General features: G+C 31.0%; 5 protein-coding genes across 9 annotated transcripts in view; 4 read left to right on the top strand and 1 right to left on the bottom strand.

Moving 5' to 3' along the window:
• Window positions 1–4,366, top strand: part of LOC128881724 (DNA-directed RNA polymerase III subunit RPC1) — an 8,873-nt gene extending 4,507 nt beyond the window's left edge. Inside the window, exons 11-21 of the mRNA XM_054133001.1 lie at window positions 124–353; window positions 429–779; window positions 876–1,044; window positions 1,329–1,668; window positions 2,332–2,519; window positions 2,614–2,761; window positions 2,855–3,007; window positions 3,097–3,297; window positions 3,364–3,498; window positions 3,602–3,687; window positions 4,068–4,366. Coding sequence (XP_053988976.1) covers window positions 124–353; window positions 429–779; window positions 876–1,044; window positions 1,329–1,668; window positions 2,332–2,519; window positions 2,614–2,761; window positions 2,855–3,007; window positions 3,097–3,297; window positions 3,364–3,498; window positions 3,602–3,685 — 1,999 coding nt within the window. The 3' untranslated portion in view covers window positions 3,686–3,687; window positions 4,068–4,366. The remainder of the gene's footprint in view (window positions 1–123; window positions 354–428; window positions 780–875; window positions 1,045–1,328; window positions 1,669–2,331; window positions 2,520–2,613; window positions 2,762–2,854; window positions 3,008–3,096; window positions 3,298–3,363; window positions 3,499–3,601; window positions 3,688–4,067) is intronic.
• Window positions 4,068–6,236, top strand: LOC128881727 (parkin coregulated gene protein homolog). 2 transcript variants are annotated; one of them, XR_008458160.1, is made up of 4 exons: window positions 4,068–4,181; window positions 4,238–4,556; window positions 4,642–5,357; window positions 6,065–6,180. XR_008458160.1 is itself a non-coding variant. In XM_054133005.1 (4 exons), the coding sequence occupies exons 1-4, from the start codon at window positions 4,077–4,079 to the stop codon at window positions 6,223–6,225; spliced, it is 735 nt and encodes a 244-aa protein (XP_053988980.1). In that variant the 5' UTR covers window positions 4,068–4,076; the 3' UTR covers window positions 6,226–6,236. The 2 variants fall into 2 exon arrangements, 1 of the variants encoding a protein (XP_053988980.1); XM_054133005.1 differs by having other exon boundaries at window positions 4,642–4,791; window positions 6,065–6,236.
• A 98-nt stretch (window positions 6,237–6,334) lies between these two features.
• Window positions 6,335–9,965, bottom strand: LOC128881725 (probable glutamine--tRNA ligase). The gene is made up of 10 exons (XM_054133002.1): window positions 9,761–9,965; window positions 9,279–9,583; window positions 9,004–9,194; window positions 8,578–8,830; window positions 8,216–8,513; window positions 7,647–8,026; window positions 7,100–7,418; window positions 6,798–7,018; window positions 6,512–6,704; window positions 6,335–6,451 (listed from the first exon to the last, which is right to left on the bottom strand). The coding sequence occupies exons 1-10, from the start codon at window positions 9,878–9,880 to the stop codon at window positions 6,401–6,403; spliced, it is 2,331 nt and encodes a 776-aa protein (XP_053988977.1). The 5' UTR covers window positions 9,881–9,965; the 3' UTR covers window positions 6,335–6,400.
• A 392-nt stretch (window positions 9,966–10,357) lies between these two features.
• LOC128881728 (EEF1A lysine methyltransferase 1) lies at window positions 10,358–13,744 on the top strand. Of its 4 annotated transcripts, none has more exons than XM_054133007.1 (6): window positions 10,358–10,654; window positions 11,154–11,310; window positions 11,664–11,811; window positions 12,346–12,555; window positions 12,771–12,910; window positions 13,599–13,744. In XM_054133007.1, exons 2-5 carry the CDS (start codon window positions 11,161–11,163, stop codon window positions 12,902–12,904), a joined length of 642 nt encoding a protein of 213 aa, XP_053988982.1. In that variant the 5' UTR covers window positions 10,358–10,654; window positions 11,154–11,160; the 3' UTR covers window positions 12,905–12,910; window positions 13,599–13,744. The 4 variants fall into 4 exon arrangements, with proteins under 4 accessions (XP_053988982.1, XP_053988981.1, XP_053988983.1 ...); XM_054133006.1 differs by having other exon boundaries at window positions 10,358–10,742; XM_054133009.1 differs by having other exon boundaries at window positions 10,455–10,472.
• A 209-nt stretch (window positions 13,745–13,953) lies between these two features.
• On the top strand, window positions 13,954–20,092 carry LOC128881726 (putative uncharacterized protein DDB_G0282133). Its single transcript, XM_054133003.1, has 6 exons — window positions 13,954–14,260; window positions 14,404–14,457; window positions 14,713–14,982; window positions 15,281–16,085; window positions 16,480–16,685; window positions 16,803–20,092. The coding sequence occupies exons 1-6, from the start codon at window positions 14,165–14,167 to the stop codon at window positions 16,878–16,880; spliced, it is 1,509 nt and encodes a 502-aa protein (XP_053988978.1). The 5' UTR covers window positions 13,954–14,164; the 3' UTR covers window positions 16,881–20,092.
• Window positions 20,093–20,262: the final 170 nt, after the last annotated feature.

Raw genomic sequence — 20,262 nt, 5'->3', positions numbered from 1 at the left:
GAAAGCTCCTTTAGTATCATTGCCTCATATGTCTCTTTATATATAAAATAATAGTAATGATACTATTAATAAATAATTTTATATATATATATATATATATAATCATAATATACTGGAATTTAGGTATTCTAAATGTACCGAATATATTCGACAAATGGAAGAAGGTCGTCTCATATGCCAGCCTGGATGCACAGAAGAAGAGACGTTAGAGGCAATGATACTAAAGGAGCTTTCAGTAATTCGTGATCATGCTGGTAAAGCATGTTTGAAAGAACTCCATCCGAGCAACAGTCCATTAGTTATGGCTCTCTCCGGCAGCAAAGGCAGTTTTATTAATATTTCACAAATGATTGGTGCGTATAACACTGATATTCAAAAAAAGAAAGAAAATAAACAGTTTTATTATTTATTATTGTTATTTTGATCAGCGTGTGTGGGACAACAAGCTATCAGCGGTCACAGAGTCCCAAATGGATTTGAAGATAGAGCTCTACCGCACTTTGAAAGACATTCAAAAATCCCTGCGGCTAAGGGTTTCGTTGAAAACTCATTCTATTCTGGTCTAACGCCAACAGAGTTCTTCTTTCATACGATGGGAGGAAGAGAAGGTCTTGTAGACACAGCAGTTAAAACTGCAGAGACAGGATACATGCAACGGAGGTTAGTGAAAAGCTTGGAAGATTTGTGCCTTCATTACGATATGACAGTTCGCAATTCAGTGGGAGACATTGTACAAGTACTGTATGGTGGAGACGCTTTGGATCCTACGTACATGGAAGGTAAGAAATCCATGAGTTAGAGTTATTAGAGTTTGGTAAAATTTAATGTAATTAACAAGAATTATTTGTGATCGAACAAAATGGTTACTTCGTTAGGAAAAGATTGCCCGGTGGATTGTAAGAGAATATTAGATCACGTAAGAGCTAAGTCACCATGCAAAGATGAGAAGCCATTAGATGCTCCTAGTGTGATTAAAGCTACAAACGAATTGTTGACTTCTGAGGATTATGAGTGTCTCAGCGAAGAATTTAAGCAAGAGTTGTCGTAAGTAAAACATTTACGCAAAGAACCTCATTCAATATTTTTCATCCATTTTGAATAAGTATCACATTTAAAACGAATATCATAGCATAGTATGGTTTAATTAAGCAGAATTTATTTCTATAGTAAACGTTTCAACTTTTAATTTATATCTTTCTCTATGAAAAAGATGAAAATAAAATTCAGCGAAAACAAGTATCAATGAAAATTATACAAACGTTTATGACACAGTCCATAGTAAATTAAAAATAATAAATTAACTAATAGTGTTTCTGTATCTATTGCAGGACATTCCTCACAAGTGTGGCTCGTAGAATAGCACGGTTTAGAAATAATGCTCCTTCGAATGTACCTGTAATTTTGCAACTTGAGAGACTTACAGTTTCTCAATTAGTGGAATTTATTCATACGTGTAAAGAAAAATACATGCGTGCTAAAATAGAACCAGGCACTGCTGTAGGAGCACTCGCTGCACAAAGCATTGGAGAACCGGGTACACAAATGACTTTAAAAACTTTCCATTTTGCTGGTGTTGCGTCTATGAATATTACTCAAGGTGTGCCTCGTATTAAAGAAATTATCAACGCGAATCCCAGGATCAGCACACCTATTATTACAGCAGCCCTTGTAAGTTCTTTTTATTTAATATATAATTAAATAATTAAAATATATAATTTATATATAAAGTCAGTGCGAAAAGTATTCGTACAGTAACCGATTTAAAATAAAATTAATAAGAAAAGAAATACATACGAGGTTAACATTTAATAAACTTTTATTTACACAAATTCTACTCTAAAAATATGTAGGAATGTTGGTTAATTATTTCTTCCCCTGAAATTTATTAATAAAATAAATATATGAAGTTTTATTTTGAATCGGTTCTTGTACGAATACTTTTCACACTGACTATGTATGTAATAAAATGAAGTGTATCAGTTTTCCTATTCCGTTTTTATGGAAAAACAAATTAATCAATCTTAATTAAACTTATATATCTTTATACTTTGATTCTTAAATTTGGATCATGAGAAGTATGATATGTAAATAACCTAAGAATAGAATTTGTGTTCAGAATTTATTTTGAACCTTTAATCTATTCAAAGGAGAAATAATTTGGCCTAAATATAAGAATTATTAATAATTCATTCTCTACAATTTACGAATATTTGTGGAAAACCAAATGACAGTCAATATTATGGCTCGATAAGTAATGATTAATAGGTATTCCTTCATTTATTGCACACGCAAGCTTCACTTGCTATTATTTATTCTTTATGTTGATATTAGGAAAACGATACAGACGCAGAATATGCCAGAAGAGTAAAAGGTAGAATCGAAAAGACAACATTGGGAGAAGTGACAGAATACGTTGAAGAAGTGTATCTACCGGACAGTTGTTTCCTGTTAATAAAGTTAGATGTCGATAGAATAAAATTGTTAAAGTTGGAAGTAGACGTTGAATCTATACGATATTCGTGAGTACATGAATATGTATAATAACATAAAGTTATATTCTAACTAAACAGTCAGCGAACTTCAACTACGAAAAGAAAAATATAATTTTTACAGAATTTGTACATCAAAGTTAAGACTCAACCCAAAATTAGTAAATGTTAGAGGTGATTCTATCATTACTGTGAGTCCCAGTAAAAGTAAATACAGTTTGAATTACGCACTCACACAATTGAAGGAAACTGTCCCAAATATTGTCGTAAAGGTGAGAACTATCTACGCAAACTGTCTACGCAGTAAATAAAAACTATTTAAGTGCTTCATAATTCACATAAAGACATACTTGGAATATTTGCAGGGTTTACAATCAGTTTCTAGAGCAGTCATTCATAATGACGATTCACATGGTAAAACGAAGTACAAATTATTCGTAGAAGGAGACAATATGCGTGAAGTTATGGCAACTCATGGGGTCTTGGGTCGCAAAACAACTTCGAACAACACGATAGAGGTAAATTATTGATTTTTATATATAAAATTATAAAGAAACAAGTATTTTACTTGTCAAATGTTAATTGTGTCAAATTGTCAATGTTTTAGGTGTACAAAACTTTGGGAATCGAGGCTGCAAGAGCAACTATAATGACAGAAATTAAATTGGTAATGGAAAATCATGGAATGAGCATCGATAGAAGACATCCGATGCTAGTAGCTGATTTAATGACAAGCAGAGGAGAAGTATTAGGTATCACGAGACAAGGTTTGGCGAAGATGAAGGAATCTGTTTTGAATTTAGCTTCGGTGAGACATCTCACGTATTTTCTATAATATTATTACCAAACAAGTATTAATAAATTTATTTAATAGTTCGAGAAAACAGCTGACCATCTATTTGACGCAGCTTATTATGGTCAAAAAGATGTTATCTGCGGTGTATCTGAATCGATTATTATGGGTATTCCAGTCCCAGTAGGAACAGGGATCTTCAAGCTACTTCACAAATATCCTTTTCAAATTTATTTTTTCAACTTGAATACATTCTTAAAATGTTTAGTTTAGATACTAATAAAATTTGTTAATTTATTTTCCTTATTATTGAAATACAGCTGACAAGGATGAGCCACAAAAAAGGAATTTGATATTCGATGACCCACAATTTCATAAGAAGATCACAAAAATCGCAGCATAAATGTAAATTAAGTGTTAATTACTTTGTAATAAAATATTGAATGTACATAAAAGAAAAAAAGATGTAATTTAATGAAATTAAGAATTTTTATACTTCATAGTTTTTGTTCTTGAAAAATATTTATCTTTTTGAATCAAAAATATAAAAGTATAAAGTGTGTTATTAAGTTTATTAAATAAACCATCTGTAGTTGCTAGGAAACAATACGCGTTTGATCCATATTTGTCACAGACTGTATTTGTATAACTCATTTCAATAATGTTGAGTGAAGTAACGCGCTTTTAACGCGAAATTTTGATACACTTTATTTTAAGATAATATTGTGACATATTTTGCACAAACAAATTACTTAAATTTTTTTGTCATTCGATATTAATTATAGAGCTTCAGAATGGTAAACGAAACAGAATTTTGGACCGAAATTCGAAAAACTATACCGCAGTACAAAAAAAGAAAACCGAGAGTTGTTCCAGCTTTTACGATTCAAGCTTTGCAGGTAAAATTGTGATAGTATGAAATTGGTCTCCAATGATTTATTAATAATTTATTTAGGAGAATACTGTTGTCGCAAAACCTCGTCGATATGAATTGTACAAACCTCAACTACCAAAACCATCGACTTTTCGGAAATTCTATGAAGAAGGCGTATTTCCAATTTCGTTGGAAAATGATATTTATGGGACGAAACTCAGCTGGAAAGTTAACATCGAGGACCTAGATTTCCATCATTATTTACCATTGTTTTTTGATGGATTGACTGAAACTGAACAACCTTATAAATTTTTGGTGGAACAAGGGATATCTGATATGTTGGAACACGGTGGTCCAAAAATTTTACCTGTTGTACCGCAATTAATAATTCCTATCAAGAGTAAATTCTCTTTTTTCCTGATTTTATTTAATAATTTCCTAAATGCAAATGTATGTTATTCTACAAGAAATATTATTTATTCTAGAAGCTTTGAATACAAAAATGCCAGAAATTATTTGCGCTACAATGAAAGCTCTTCAGAAACTTGTACGTTCTGGTGATTGTGTCGGGGAAGCTTTAGTGCCATATTTTAGACAAATTTTACCAGTTCTTAATTTATTAAAAGATAAAAATGGTAAGAGGTTTCTTTATATTAACCCTTTGCACTCGAGAGGTGACTCTCCATCACCACTAGATGATCTTTAGGTTTACTTTCTTTGGAACTCGAAGTGTCAATAAAATGATTCTTCAATTATTCTATTCGCTTGCTTTAAATAGGGCACGTTGTATTTATGACTTGAAATATTTAACTCTGCGAAACACAGGAAATATTTAAAAATTCATTTATTAGTCTTTAATAATAACTACTAAACATCTTCATAGTTCATAAAGTTAATTTACAGTAACATTTAACCCTTTGCACTTGAGAGGTGACTCTCAGTCACCGATAGGTTTCCTTTAAGTTTAATTTCTTTGGAACTCGAAGTGCCAATAAAATGATTGTCATTGAGGCAAAGTCCTGATTTTCAAATCTCAAATTAGAGATCTCATTTTCGAAGTCAATATAATCTTAGCATTCATGATAATAGAATCCTAAAAAAGCATCTCGAGTTGCTGACACATACCAGAAAAAAAGGCCTAGAGTCCAAAGAGTTAATATTATATTAAATTAGTTTGAAGAATTGAATAATATAATAATCAGTAAGTTTTGTTCTTCGACAGAAACTATTAAATTTCTTTAATTCATATTACTTTCCATTATTTTTAAAGCGATTTAAGGTATGAATCTATAAAGTAATATTTTTTAAATCACTCATTTCTTCGAAATTAAAATAACAGGATATTCATTATTTTCTTACATAATGTTAAATATTAACATTTATGAATTGTGAAGATCTATTCTAAAGAGTCAAAAACATTAATATTTGATTGTTTGTAGAGGTTAGTAAACAGATTGAATATTCAAATTCTTTGTATAGCGAAACTCTTATATGAATAATTAATTCGAACTACAAAATAATAATTTAATTTTAATCCTTTGCACTCGTGGTGCTTTCTTAGCATTCTATTGCCATAAATGCTAAGCTTAATCAGGTCACCTTTACCTCATCGATAATCATTTTATTGACACTTCGAGAGAAATTAAACCTAAACAAACATTATTCTTGATTGATTCACTGCGTCAAGCCTAGTAGTGACTGAGAGTCACCTCTCGAGTGCAAAGGATTTTATTTCTTAAACCACAAGAACGTATCGAACACTATAAATAACAAAAAATTAATGAACGAACCATGTGATTCATCCTCTTCCTGTATATCATCTTTAGTCCATGCTTCCCTAATATCAATAATGAGATGTAACAATTGCACTACTTTAATTTTCTTTAAAAATTAAATTTAACGTTATAGTCAATCTTGGAGAAGGAATTGACTATTCGCAACAGAGAGGAGAAAATGCTGCGGACATGATACAAGAAACTCTTGAAATGCTTGAAATATATGGAGGCGAAGATGCTTTTATAAATATTAAATACATGATCCCCACATATGAATCTTGCATGATGAATTAAAAGTCAATCATTGTTTAATTATTGTCTGACATTTACTGCAAATTGTAGAATTATAAAAAATAGGATCTGTATTAAATATAATTGAAATTTATAAATATTATACACAATATGTAAAACAGTATTAAATTTAATTATCTACACATTGTATATTAAAGTTGCAATAAATCAGCATTATTCACACTTTCCCTGAATCCTCTTTTAATGTCACAGTTCTATTAAAAACAAGCTGCAATGAAGAAAACAAGTTATTAAAAATGCTTACGTAAATTTCACTGATTCTAGTTACCTTTCCTGGCGTAGTATCTGGGTCCACAGAAAAGAAACCAATACGTTCAAACTGAAACTTATCGAAAGGTTTCACAGAATTTGCCAAGCTTGCATCAATGTACCCAACAATTTCTTTTTTACTGTTTGAATTGATATCGCTCAAATACCCATTTGGCACTTCATGCGAGTCTTCAGGATTTTTATGTTTAAATCTAAAAGATACATTAAATATAAACGAAATACGATTTCAATGAAAATAAGTTATATCAATATCAATGAATTTAGCAAATCAATCTAATACTTACAGACGTTCATATAACCTAACAGATGCCAACACAGGATTCGATACCCAATGTATAAAAGCTTTAGGCTTATTCTTTTCGCAAATAAGTTCTTGTTGAACAATTATGTTTACAATATTACCACTACTATCTTTCTCTAATTTTTTTACTGTTATGACAACTCCTGCATGTTTCAAACCAACGGATTGATTAGGAGTTAAACGTCTGAAGTCTTTATCTGCTTTCTGTAAAATATGTAATAAAATATTCCGGAACAGATAGTATTAAATAACATTTACTATAATGTATTATTAATAGAAATATACCTCTTTGAAATCAGATGCTTCGATATAAATAATTTCATCAAAAGTAATGTCATGTTGCCCCTTTTCCGGTTCGTTAGGAAAATTGGGAACAGTCAATTTTACAGAAGTTTCATCGGTGAAATTGCTAATGGTTACTTTTATTGGATCTAGAACAGCCATGTGTCGACTTGCGGTGCCATTTAAAACATCTCTGACACATGCCTCTAAAACAGCTGGATCAACAATTGCTTGTGCACCAGTGACACCCATTTGCGCACAGAAATTATTTATAGCTTCAGGTGGAAAGCCTCTTCTGCGAAGAGCTGTTAGAGTAAATAATCTAAAAGAATTTAATGCATGTGAAACAGACATCATTTTACAATTTATTTCAAACGTCAGTATGTTTAATTTGTTACACGTACACAAAGTATCTCATTTAATCGTATCATTATATAATGATATGATATTACTATAAACGATTTTAATTTAATTTAACATATTTTTTAAAATAGCTACTAGATTAGGTAATTGAAATGAGATACCTTGTGTATATAAGATTGTAGTATACCTTGGATCATCCCAATCGGATACAAAACCCTCTTCGATTAGCTTGCCAATCTTTCTCTTCGAAACGACAGTGTAACTCACATTTAATCTGCCATACTCCCATTGCACAGGACAATAAATATCTAAAGAGTTACAAAGCCAATAGTACGACGATCTTCGCGACTGAAATTCTTTGGTGCAAAGAGAATGTGTTATATTTTCTATACTGTCGCACAAACAGTGCGTAAAATCATAAGTAGGATAAATGCACCATTGATCTCCTGTTCTGTGATGCGGAGAATACTTTATTCTATATGCGACAGGATCTTGTTTTCCTTCTTCTAGTGTTACTTTCATACGTAACGTAGCTTCACCTTCATTTAGTAATCCATCTTTCATATCCTTTGAGAAACGTTACAAAATAATAATTAAAATACTATAAAGTAATGTATTTAAAAATTAATTACTTCTTCAATTTGCATACGTCAAGATCATTATGATCCGTCAATTTTAAGTTGAAATAAAACCAAAGAAAATTTCTTCGATATACATTAATGAAAAAAGATGATTATTTATTGAAAGCGTACTTACTTGGAATAATTGTAAGCTCTCTGAAACGGGCCTATCACGCCAAGGACTAGGAGGTGGATTGAAACCTTTCATTTCTTCGCTAGATTGATGGCAGACATACGCCAAACCTTTCTCTATAAGTTTAATGGCCCATTCGTATAATTGTTGAAAGTTATCGGAAGAATGAGTTATCTTCGCTGGTTTATAACCAAGCCATTCTACCATGTCACGTATACCAATGAAAAACTTCTCTTCCTCTTTCTCAGGATTCGTATCATCGTAACGTAAATAACATACACCATCATGAGCTGCAGCGTATCTGTAATAAAACTACTTTGAAACAACGAATAAGGTTAAGAAATATGCTACGATAGAAAGCATACCCAAAATTGATATTAATTGCCTTTGCGTGACCAATATGCAAAATTCCATTAGGTTCTGGTGGAAACCTAGTCCTTACTTTGCCACTTGTTATTCGTAAATGTTCTTGTAATAATTTATGTGTGTTTGGTGTTACAACGTATCCTTCGGTTTTATAATTCTCTCCTGGTTTATGAAAATGAACTTTAGTCTTCATTAATTCGCTTATTGTTTGAGCGCCTGCTTTCTCATTTGCTGCTACTGCATTTTTCTGTTCTGGTAAATAATAGAAAATTGAAAAATATTATTTTTTAGAAGATTTGAAATGTATCGATGTAATTAATTCACTTTAATTGTTCAATATATAAGATAAATAAATTGTAATATATTTAACTGTTTCGGAGTTAATTACATATTACATTTCAATAATAAAATTGATTTGAATTTACCTTTTTCCTTTTCAGTATTCTTTGCTTTCGGTTGTTTTGCTGGTTTAGGTGGCGGAGCGAGATCAGAACCAACCTTAGGTCCCAATAACGCAACTATTTGAGCATCAAATTCATTTTTTATTGCTTTTCCATCTGCCCACTTCAAATTATTACGTACTTGTTGCATCAATGGGCCGACATTATAATGATATCTGCAACAACGTACTTTATCTTATAAAATTGATTTAATACTCCTGATAATGCTACAAAAAAATAATTAAACAAAAGACCTCCACCTTTTCTCCACTATTTCTGTTTTATGCGCATTTATAACTTTTTCTACCTCGCATTGAATTTCCTCTGGTGAAACAACGATACCTACACCGCATTCTTTTTCAAAATTCGATAAATCGATAGTTTCTTTCACGTGATTAAGTAAAAAGCTCAGTCCGGCATCTATCCTTTGCGTCGTATCCAATTTCTTTTCAGCTATATATTTAGCAACGAATGGCAGTTTGTCTGCTATTTGATTCTTAATTTTTGAAGCGAGATGGTATAATAAAATTCCAACATCTGGTGTGATAATTCCATATTTGTTAGCCTGCGAGTATGAGTACATATGGAACGATAAAATGTGACAAAGCGATGTGATACTTAATCTTAAAATTAGCACTTAATTCGGATTAAATAAAAAGAAATATTTATGGTAAACTCAGAAACTAAGAGAACATATTATTCAAAATATATGTAGGTTTAAATAGTTAAATGATTTGCTAACCTCTGATATGACAAGTTTCAAATTGCTGGAAACTTGTTTATTTTTTAAGGTTTCTTTAGCTTTTTGTTCGCTCAATCCAATCGATTGAAATAATTTTATATCTTCTACTTCCATCGTCATAATCTGTTTTGCTCTCCAACGAGACAAATTTGATAATGCAACCCGGCGAACTGAAGCGAACCAGTCAACCAGGGATCACTAGGGCTGTGACAGGCTGTCAGGGGCCCTGTGTCACAGGGCTCCATGTTGACAGTCTAGATCAGGGGCGGCCAACCGAAATGAGTTCCCGGGCCACTTTCAAAATGTATATAAATGTATGCAGGGTGTCCAAAAAATGTTGTAACACCTTGAATGAGGTGGTTCGGGAGGTGACTTGAAGCAATTTTTTCCTTAGCGAAAATGTTGTCTGAAACTTTGTTAAGGAGATATTAACAAAAAACCTCGACCAATCAGAGTGCGAGGCGGCCGAGCTCCCCGACCAATCAGAGCGCGAGTAGGCTACGCGCTAGGCGGCCGCACTCATACGCTATCGCGGGCGCTCCATCGGCATACTCGCGCTCTGATTGGTCGGGAGCTCGGCCGCCTCGCGCTCCGATTGATCGGGATTTTCGCTTAATATCTCTTCAACGAAGCCTCGGACAACATTTTCGCTAAGGAAAAAGTTGTTTCAAATCAACCCCCGAATCACCCCTTTCAAGGACCTCTAACATTTGTATAGATACTGATACTGATACTGATACTGACTGATACCATGATACTCTGACTGATGCAGTTCAATGAACATATGGGTTATCAGTTATGTTAGGTTATGTGGCAATGAAAAAAGAAAGGATGCGTTTTTTCTCATGAAGATAAATTCTTTCTTTTTACACTTTTATTGTCCATTACCATTAAGTACATAAGACAATATATTATACTGCCTCATAATATTATTTACATTTTATCACTGAGAATGGAAATTTACACAATTTTCACAAAATATGTATATAGTAATTTATGTATATAGCATTTCCTTATTAACAAATTAGTAATATTTAAATAATACACTTACTAAAATACCCTTTTCGAATAGCAAATAAATTATTTTCAAATTTAATTCGTTTTATAACAATGATACATTTTATTGTTTGTGTATAAATTGCGCTTGAATAAATATTAACTTTATTTTATGTTTACATATTTTACATATTTATGTGTACATATTTATTTTTAATTAATCATTCTATTTCTCTAAAATTAATATTTATATTTATATACTTTATACGATATACATTTATATACTTTGTTAATGCCTCAATTAACTGTACATAAAGTAGTAGTTGGTAAAAATCACGTGTAATACCATAAATGATTTATTTGGTTATATTATTAAAATTGTAATCTTTTTCTTTAGGTAAGAAATGAGCGAAAGTGACGATAACGATTTAGAATTATGTCCTTCGACACTTGCCGCCTTAAATGAGTTTCTTAAAGAGAAAGAGGAAAGAGAAAATCAATTGAAGTCCATTTTAGAAAACCAAGCTACAGATGTTTCTTTTGACGAAAATTGGGTAAGCTAGCTTTTCTAAATAAATGTACCAACAGTGTTCCAATATTTTATATTGATTGGTACATTTATTCCATAACAATGATTAAACTCACTGTTTCCTTTTCTTTTTGTCTACTCAAGATATCAATTAATTAAATAAATGTAATGTTTTTCTACTAGTTGGATCCAAAGTAATTGATATAAATTTTTATACTAAACAATCTTGTTCCTATTTAATGTTACCTTGTATCTAATTATGTTACAACACGTTATATAAAATATTTCTTAAATAACGCAGTATTCATTCTGCGTTTATTTCTACATGTACGTACTCTACTTGTATGTTACATGACGTTACATTAATTTTTGTTACAGCAATTAAGTCAGTTTTGGTACGACGAAGAAACAACAGATACTCTTGTCAAAGGTGCAATAAATTCTACAGGGGCTCATGGAAAGATTGCTCTAATTTCTTGTCCTACACTTTATAAGAAACTGAAAAACAATTGTGGCGATCGGCAAGGTATAAATGCATCTCATTCATAACGCTATGACTTATATTGATAGCTTTCAAACTTTATGGAAGGTAACCTTCTGAATTCAAATGTCTGCGCTCTAAATTTAATCAATTCAATATTGTTTTTATTGACATGAACTTCATTTGACTGAAGTTAATTGAAGTTCTTATGCACTGAATATAAAGCATTATTTAAAAGAAAGGTGTAGCCAAATTAAATGCTTGTAAAATGTACGCACAAATTATAGAGTTAAGTTTACTACAATATTAAAAATATTATTACTAGACTGCAGATTTTTACGCAAAGTAAAATCTTGTGTGTCTACAGAACGTGTCTATAAAAATTGAATCTAAATAGGAATTTATTTTACTCTGCAAATATTATAATATGAACTTTACTTTCAATCTTTTTTATATTCTTGCATACTGTGTGCATTTTGTAGTTTTATGCATTTTTTAGTTTCTTGCACATTCAAATTTTCTATAAATGCATAAAGATCCGCAGTTTAATTATTACTAATATAAATTCTTTATTAATAGTTGTCCTTTTCGAGTATGACGAACGATTCAAAGTGTTCAGTCCGGATTTCATTCCATACAACTATAAATTTCCTTTGGATGTTCCAAAAGATATGTCAGGTTTCTATGATTTGGTCATAGCCGATCCACCATTTCTATCCGATGAATGTTTAACGAAGACTGCTCTTACGATCAAATTCTTGGCGAAAAAGAACATTGTTCTCTGTACAGGTAATATCATATTTATATATACATGCATATATACAATTATATATACAGGAATATATACATTTATATATACATGCATATATACAATAATATATGTATTTATATATACAATTATATATACATGTATACATACAATATACATTTATATATATATATAGTATATACAATTTTTTCCATCAACTTGTTACGTAAAAGTAATTCTACCCATTCATTTATAGGTGCTGTGATGGCAGAATTGGCAGAAAGATTATTGGACGTTACAATTTGCAATTTTATACCTCATCATCAGAATAATCTTGCGAATGAATTTTACTGTTACGCAAACTTCAATTTTGATCAAATGTTGAAATAAATAAAGGTACATGTTGAAACGTATCTGTGATGTTCAATTGTTTTTGGAGAATCAGCCTGCAGTTTTAGCGAAGTCATGCAAATTTATTTATTTGAACATTTGATCAAGTGTTGGAATAAATAAACGTACGCGCAGGGTCGGTTTTAGCAATATTGGCGCCCCGGGCAAGATTATCGTGGCGCCCCTTCAGGGGTATATACAGGGTGTCCCAAAAGTGTTGGAGGTCCTTGAAAAGGGTGGTTCGGGGGGTGATTTGAAACAACTTTTTCCTTAGCGAAAATGTTGTCTGAAGCTTCGTTGAGGAGATATTAAGGAAAAACATCGACCAATCAGAGCGCGAGTATGTCGATGGAGCGCCCGCGGTAAGCGTATGAGCGCGGCCGCCTAGCGCATAGCCTTCTCGCGCTGTGATTGGTCGCTCCACCGGCGTACTCGCGCTCTGATTGGTCGGGGTTTTTTATTAATATTTCCTTAACGAAGCTTCAGACAACATTTTCGCTAAGGAAAAAGTTGTTTCAAATCACCTCCCGAACCACCCCTTTCAAAGACCTCCAACATTTTTGGGGGCCCCCCCCCCCCCTAACGCCGGCCCTGCGTACGCGTTGAAATTTATTTATTTCAACATTTGATGAAATGTTGAAATTAAATAAACATTCACGTTGAAGCATATCTACGATGTTTAATTGTTTTACAGAATCAATCTACAGTTTTACCAAAGTAACGCGAATTTTAAATATTTGAAATGTTCGTTACGTTTCGCACGAATGCGTTACTTCCGGTTCTTAAATATTTCGGAGTTGAGAAAGTTCGGAGTACGTACACAAAATATTACCCCGAATATTCCGCAATTAATTAAATAAACACGACAAATATTCCAAATCCAATTCCCTTATATTTAATTTTTTACGATTAAAAGTTAAAAGTATGTTGGCAATACTGACAGATTTGTGTAAGATATTCGAGTAAAGTATTAAATTCGATGACTTACTTTACGTTTTGTCCCCCGACATCGTCTATTGTGTAATAAGCTCTATTTTAGTTTTACATCCGCTTTCGTATCAATTATATAAACAAACGAAGAACAAATAGATAATTTTCACGATAAAAAGCGCAAACTTTTTCGAAGCGAAATTCAAACTCCCTAGACGGAGAAAAAAAAATAATCTCTAGGTAAACATCTGTGAAAAGAAGACACGCGATGGAAAGCGTAAATATTTACATTTCTTGAGTGTTTTGCGGGAGTAATTTTTATTTATAATCATGATAGACGGAAACATTTCCATGGAGGAGGACACAGAATTAAGGGATTTGGTGGTGCAAACCCTTGAGAACAATGGTGTTCTCGCGAAAGTGCGGGTACGTTGAAACTGTATCGCAAAAATCACGCCTTTTTTTTTAGGTTACGTAGATTGTGTCAAAGAACTTTTTTCCATTGAACTACTTTTTTTTTTTCTTTTATGTCGTGATACGTGTACCGGAAATTTTTTGCAATGTTACAGGCAGAACTCAGGGCAAGCGTGTTTTTAGCGCTAGAAGAACAAGAATCTGTAATGGTACGTCAACATTTTTTACAATTTTTTACAATCATTAAAAAATCTGCATTGACATTTGTTGAATATTTGCTTTTGTACAAATAAATGCTCCAATCAGTAAATTTCTGATAACGGGTGACAAATGATACTTCAAAAAATGTCCCGATACAAGTTCGTTCTATCTAAATCATTAAGAATGATTAACGAATGTGTTTTTTTGTTTACGTGTTACAGGCGTTGTGACCTTCGAGATAACTAATGCGATTGATGTTTCAGAATCCAGAACCGCTCCTCAATAAAACTGTAAAGCAGTACCTGGCTAATTCAGAAGGAAAATTATTGTTTTCCTTGGTTAGGGAGTTCCTAGAATACTTCGGTCTCGATTATACGATATCTGTGTATGATCCAGAGACATACTTTGGAAAAGAATATAATTACGTAGGAAGAAATAAATTATGCGAAGAGTTAGGTATTGAATCTAACGAACCATTGCTTGGAGAAATTTTAAAAAATAGCATGAACAGTGCCTTTAATAACACAGAAAAGGTACTTATATACAAAAAGATTTAAAACAGTGGTTTCTAAAGAGATGCGAACCATAGAAAGGGAATTTTGCAATTTAAAAGAGACGCAAGAGAAAGTTTTGAATATAAAGAAATAAATTAAACATTTCATTCTATTACTACATTAAATAATACAGTTTAAGAATTTTGCTTCCGTCATTTTAAATCTATCATTTATCTTCACACATTTTGCACCTTTCAACAATTTTGGAAATCACTGATTTTAACTTCTATTATATTTAAAATATTAAATCCATTTCACATTTCAATTTTTATTCTAGAACAAAACTAACGACAGCAGGCTTAATAAAACAGACGAAACTGCAACAAACATTGCTAATGCAACGTTCGAAATTTCCATTCCAAAAGTATTACACCACGAAACAATGTCATTATCGAATAATAATGATATCTCGGATAAATTGGATAACAAAGTTTCGCAGCAGAGTCCAAAACTTCCAATAAACGTGACAATAACAGACAAAAAAATTAAAGAAACGTCGCACGATGTTTCGAAAGACGAGTCAAGTAGTGAAAAACAAAAGAATTCTCTCAGGAAATGTGCAACTTCTGAATGCTCAGATAAGAACGATGGAATTGATAGCAAAGGGAACAATAATATGAATTTTGATACGCTCTCTACAAGTCCAAATGGCACAACTACGGTGATGAATCATACAACAAAGGAGACTGAAACAAATATGCCCATCCAAATAAATTTACTAAATAAAACCGAGCCTTTAATTAAGTTTGACGAATCTATAGTTACTGAAGTGCAAACAAATCAAAATGAAGATATAAGTAAGCAAAATAATATAAATAGTTTCGAATTACACATAGCGAATAACGTACAAAATAAAAAGTCGGTGAACATTGGAAACAGTTTTGGAAAGACTGTATACTTTGAAAAGATAATCGTTGATGGAAAGAGAGAAGATATCAATGCTATACATAATACCGAATCATTTTTACAAGATTTACCATCTGTAGATAAAAAATCTCATTCTATACTCAGCGATCTCCCACCATTAAATGGTAAAAAGACTAATATCAATGATCTGAAGGAATTGATGGATATCGGGCTTGGTATGTTGTCACACATCCTTAGGAATATGATTAACCCATTCACTCTCCGTAAGCCATATATAGATCATAACTAGGCTGCGGATCTTTATGCATTTATAGGAAATTTGAATGCGCAAGAACCTACAAAATAAAAATATGCAGAAATATAAAAAAGATTGAAAGTAAAGTTCATATTATAATATTTGCAGAATAAAATAAATTCCTATTTAGGTTCGCAAAGTTCAAAGATCCTCAGTCTAATCATAACGATTATAATGATTTTCATCGTTTGAGAAATTTCTTTCAGACACTTTATTTTTCACAAGACCTGGACAATGAACGTGTTAATTATTGATTGTATTAAACTTCTATGTTTATAACTATTACAATATACATATCAACAATATATTTTTAGGAACTGATGGAATTGATAACTACGAAGAAGATTTTATTTCATCCGCCTCTGGTAGTGCTTACGAACAAAGTCCCACTAAAGAACCTGAAAAATCAGATAGTCCAGTGAAACATCAAACAAAAAAGCAAGATAAATCTCAAAGTGCTCACAGTGACGAGATAAGTGAAGAAATTGAAGAAATTGATGACGTATTAAGCAGTACATGTGTGAGTAAATTTAGCACGGATAAGAAAACTTATCGTTTAATGTACTCTAGTAACTGACATCCTTTTTTATATATATATATATATATTTTGAATATTGCATGTGTAATTCTTTTTTAGCTCGAAGATATAAATATGGATAAAAATATATCAAATTTTGCAACGGGTATTACAGCTAATTGTGCGAAAGAACTATAATCGTACATCACGTTACTACAGAATTTACTTTCTGCAAGAATCTTGAGATGTTATTTTTTTTATAACATTGACATTTGATATCCTACGCTAGGTTATAGTACATCTATGCGAATTGCTACGGACTCACAAAACTTGCAGAATTATTTCGGTTTCTGACATGGCACTGCCATTTATGGCTCAATACTTATAAGTTTTCTTGCAAAAAACGTAGAAGGAAAATGTCTGAACGTATATCCATAAGTGTTGTTCACTACTTTATAGAAATTCTTCGACAGAAACATATTTTTGTATGAATCGTAAAGTTTTGTCGTAGCAGAATTTAACTCGCAGCCTTCAAATGAACATTTTGAATTTAGTAATACATTAGTTGTCATATGAAAGCTAGAATGTTTCAACTGCTTACAAAAAGAACGTTATAAAATTGTTAATTAATTAACGGAAACCAAATATTGGAAAATAAACTGAACTGCCATTACTCTTCACTATTATTGTAATAAGACGTAAAATTATATTTTTTGTGTATCTAAGTAAATTAAAAATAGAGATCATCTGAAAGTTCCATGAAGAAGCTTGTACGAAGCTTTGTAAACATATAATTTTGTAACTTAGTAAGGAATGATTATAATTAAAAAATTGCATTAGAAACGAGAGAAAGCTATTTAATTGAATTAAATATAAAAGTAATAAAAGTATGCGAACGTGGTTTTGTTTTGAAAATTGTGATACATTGTTGATTGAATTAGAATCGTAATACTAAGACTTTTGATTGCAAGGACTTTCAGACAAACTGCCTTCTACGTTGTTCTGTAAATATGTCTAGTATTATTACTCTTAAAGCCAATTATCTCAACGTTAAAATACCATAAGAAGTGGAAAGTAATCAGTTACATTAATGGTTGTTGGATACTTAGTTATATATCTCTCTAAAAAAAAATTTGTAATAGTTTATGTTGTTTATCGCAATGATTCCTGTGTCTGATTTCATGACTAAATGTCATCGATTACCTCATTTAACTAAAGTTACTGGTATAGTATCGATAGCAATATTGATAAATCATCCGTCTAAAAATGGATTGCCTAAAAAAGAAATATATCAGATTATTTTTTTTCAAAGGTAATGGTGCTAAATGCGTGAAACTAAAGTTATTTATAAAAGTTGAAAGTTATTTAATGGGAAAATTAGGTGCTTCTGTTTTTTCTTGCATCCGTAATATCTTAACGACTAATAAATGCTTTAGACTAAGTAATAAAATTTTTGGGCAATCCAATACCTTGATAAACATATTGGTATAAATATACTATGCCCCGAATAAGATGGAATAACTAAGTACAATTCATGGTGGATCAACAGGATGCTTGACAAATCAAAATCTGTCTAAAAAAAAATATACAGCCTGCTTCCTTTACAAAAATTTTCAGTAGCACATGAATACTGTCATCAATAGCAAATATTATAAACTGATTCAAACAAAGAGATTTCATAATTCAATAACGTGTCCACGCGAAATTAACATTAATTATGATATTTATAAAGCTAAAATATTGCACGAGGTAACTAAGCAGTTACAAATATTTACTACTTTTACTATAGTAGTGTTATTTATGGTGCAAGAGGATTTATTTATTTAGAATTGTTCAAGGATAATATTTTTAATTAATATTCACTTAATGTTTCTAAAATCTTTTTATCTGTTTAGGATTTATACTTCGATCAGTTAAAATTGTAAACTGGCTATTCTACGACTTGAAATAGGACATCCTATTATTATCTTTATTTGTGACAATACAATTAGTCATTTATTATTTTACATTCCAGAGTTCTGGAATTCATTTTAGAGTGTATAACCAAACTTATTGGTGCCCTTAAAAATTTGGAAAAAAATATCAGTAAAAGACTATATTCAGCGTTATATATTTTCACTTAAAAATATTCCAAATTATACATAGAACATTTTTCTGGTCACAACTAATGAAAATAACAAAGGTAGTCTGTTTCAAGTCGAATGGTGAAAATGTAAAATTTGATAATCTTATTTCTGTAGTATCGGAGGACACATGTGTAACGATGAAATCGCTTAGCTTGAATCAACTTTTATCTCTATGTATATATATTAAAGCAGGTGTGTTCCTGACCAATCAACGTGGTTACATTTTAAAATCAATATATTATATAATTTTATATATAAAAAAGAAAAAGAAATGAAAACAATTTCAGGACAACACTGAACATTCCTACGCTCTATAGAATGTAAAACATAGATACATTCCATTGTTATTAAGATTATTGCACTTTTGTTGTATTGTTAGCATTAGTAAAACAAATTTACGCAATAAGTATTTTTCACTGTAGCATATAAGAGAGAGAGAGAGAGTAATTTAAGAAATGTTTCACAACTACCACAGTATATCAAGATTTTTATTTTACATTCTCTACGAAACTAGAAAGTGTTTCTGTAAACATTTTTTTATTGCAGGGTACGCAAACATTTTTATATTTACGTGGTTTCAATTAATCCTAAGTTGATTGATATACAGTTACATACTTGTTATATACTTTTGTTTTTGAAAATTTTGTAAAATGTACATGTATGGTACATTACAAATATGCAGTCTTTCGTCTTATGTGGAAAACATATGAGTGGAACGCAGTATAAGAAAGCTTGGGAATATATTTTTGCAGATAAAAAACCATTAATAAATTCCTTTTTTTATGCATACATATATCTACACACACACATATATATATTATCTATACCTTTGAAGCAGTTTTTTTTTTTATAGCAAAATATCATATATAACTAATGACATCGATTTGTTATATTGTAAAAATATCTGTATCAATCTGTATATATGATGGTATTTAATGCACTATATGCAAATTAATCATACATTTTGCAAACACCGGTACGAAATAGTTACAATTATTGTTGTTTGCTAATTTATAATATCAAATTGAACAGATGAAGTATTAACGAGCTACTCACAATATTTTTTCATACAGTTCTAGATAATTACTTTTGTAACCACGTTGAAGTATTGGTAGCTATATTGTGCCTTTTAGTGTGTATGAATAATAAACAATGCAAATACATACTATGGAATTGTGGGATTTACAAAACACTTAAGTTACTTATTTATGATTTTGAAGTACGATGTAACGATATTCATGTATATGTTATTTATTTTATAAAGATTTTTCTCTTTTGCAAACATTGTGAATTTCTTCTACTTACCTTGAACCCAGTTTACGTTAAGAGTTCATCTTACGTAAGTATTTTTAAAAATTCTAGAGGAAAATATAACTATATATATATACACGTATATAAAAAAAAAACTATATTAAGTATTAAATAATATTGTTTGTATGTTATTTACATTAATA

Source organism: Hylaeus volcanicus, chromosome 9 (assembly GCF_026283585.1).
Source record: "Hylaeus volcanicus isolate JK05 chromosome 9, UHH_iyHylVolc1.0_haploid, whole genome shotgun sequence".
Taxonomy (NCBI): domain Eukaryota; kingdom Metazoa; phylum Arthropoda; class Insecta; order Hymenoptera; family Colletidae; genus Hylaeus; species Hylaeus volcanicus.
This window is presented reverse-complemented; position numbering and strand designations above follow the sequence as displayed.

What these genes read in the sequence shown, in the direction of transcription:
- LOC128881725 (XM_054133002.1), bottom strand. Translation starts at nt 9,880, where the DNA reads ATGACGATGGAAGTAGAAGATATAAAATTATTTCAATCGATTGGATTG. An exon ending in ACAGAAATAGTGGAGAAAAG is followed by an intron (nt 9,195 to 9,278) that starts GTGGAGGTCTTT and finishes ACGTTGTTGCAG; the next exon opens with ATATCATTATAATGTCGGCC. An exon ending in AAGCATCTGATTTCAAAGAG is followed by an intron (nt 7,019 to 7,099) that starts GTATATTTCTAT and finishes CATATTTTACAG; the next exon opens with AAAGCAGATAAAGACTTCAG.
- LOC128881726 (XM_054133003.1), top strand. Translation starts at nt 14,165, where the DNA reads ATGATAGACGGAAACATTTCCATGGAGGAGGACACAGAATTAAGGGAT. An exon ending in ATTGATGGATATCGGGCTTG is followed by an intron (nt 16,086 to 16,479) that starts GTATGTTGTCAC and finishes ATATATTTTTAG; the next exon opens with GAACTGATGGAATTGATAAC. An exon ending in ACGTATTAAGCAGTACATGT is followed by an intron (nt 16,686 to 16,802) that starts GTGAGTAAATTT and finishes ATTCTTTTTTAG; the next exon opens with CTCGAAGATATAAATATGGA.
- LOC128881728 (XM_054133007.1), top strand. Translation starts at nt 11,161, where the DNA reads ATGAGCGAAAGTGACGATAACGATTTAGAATTATGTCCTTCGACACTT. An exon ending in TTTCTTTTGACGAAAATTGG is followed by an intron (nt 11,311 to 11,663) that starts GTAAGCTAGCTT and finishes TTTTTGTTACAG; the next exon opens with CAATTAAGTCAGTTTTGGTA. An exon ending in GAACATTGTTCTCTGTACAG is followed by an intron (nt 12,556 to 12,770) that starts GTAATATCATAT and finishes ATTCATTTATAG; the next exon opens with GTGCTGTGATGGCAGAATTG.
- LOC128881727 (XM_054133005.1), top strand. Translation starts at nt 4,077, where the DNA reads ATGGTAAACGAAACAGAATTTTGGACCGAAATTCGAAAAACTATACCG. An exon ending in ATTAATAATTCCTATCAAGA is followed by an intron (nt 4,557 to 4,641) that starts GTAAATTCTCTT and finishes TATTTATTCTAG; the next exon opens with AAGCTTTGAATACAAAAATG. An exon ending in TTTATTAAAAGATAAAAATG is followed by an intron (nt 4,792 to 6,064) that starts GTAAGAGGTTTC and finishes TTAACGTTATAG; the next exon opens with TCAATCTTGGAGAAGGAATT.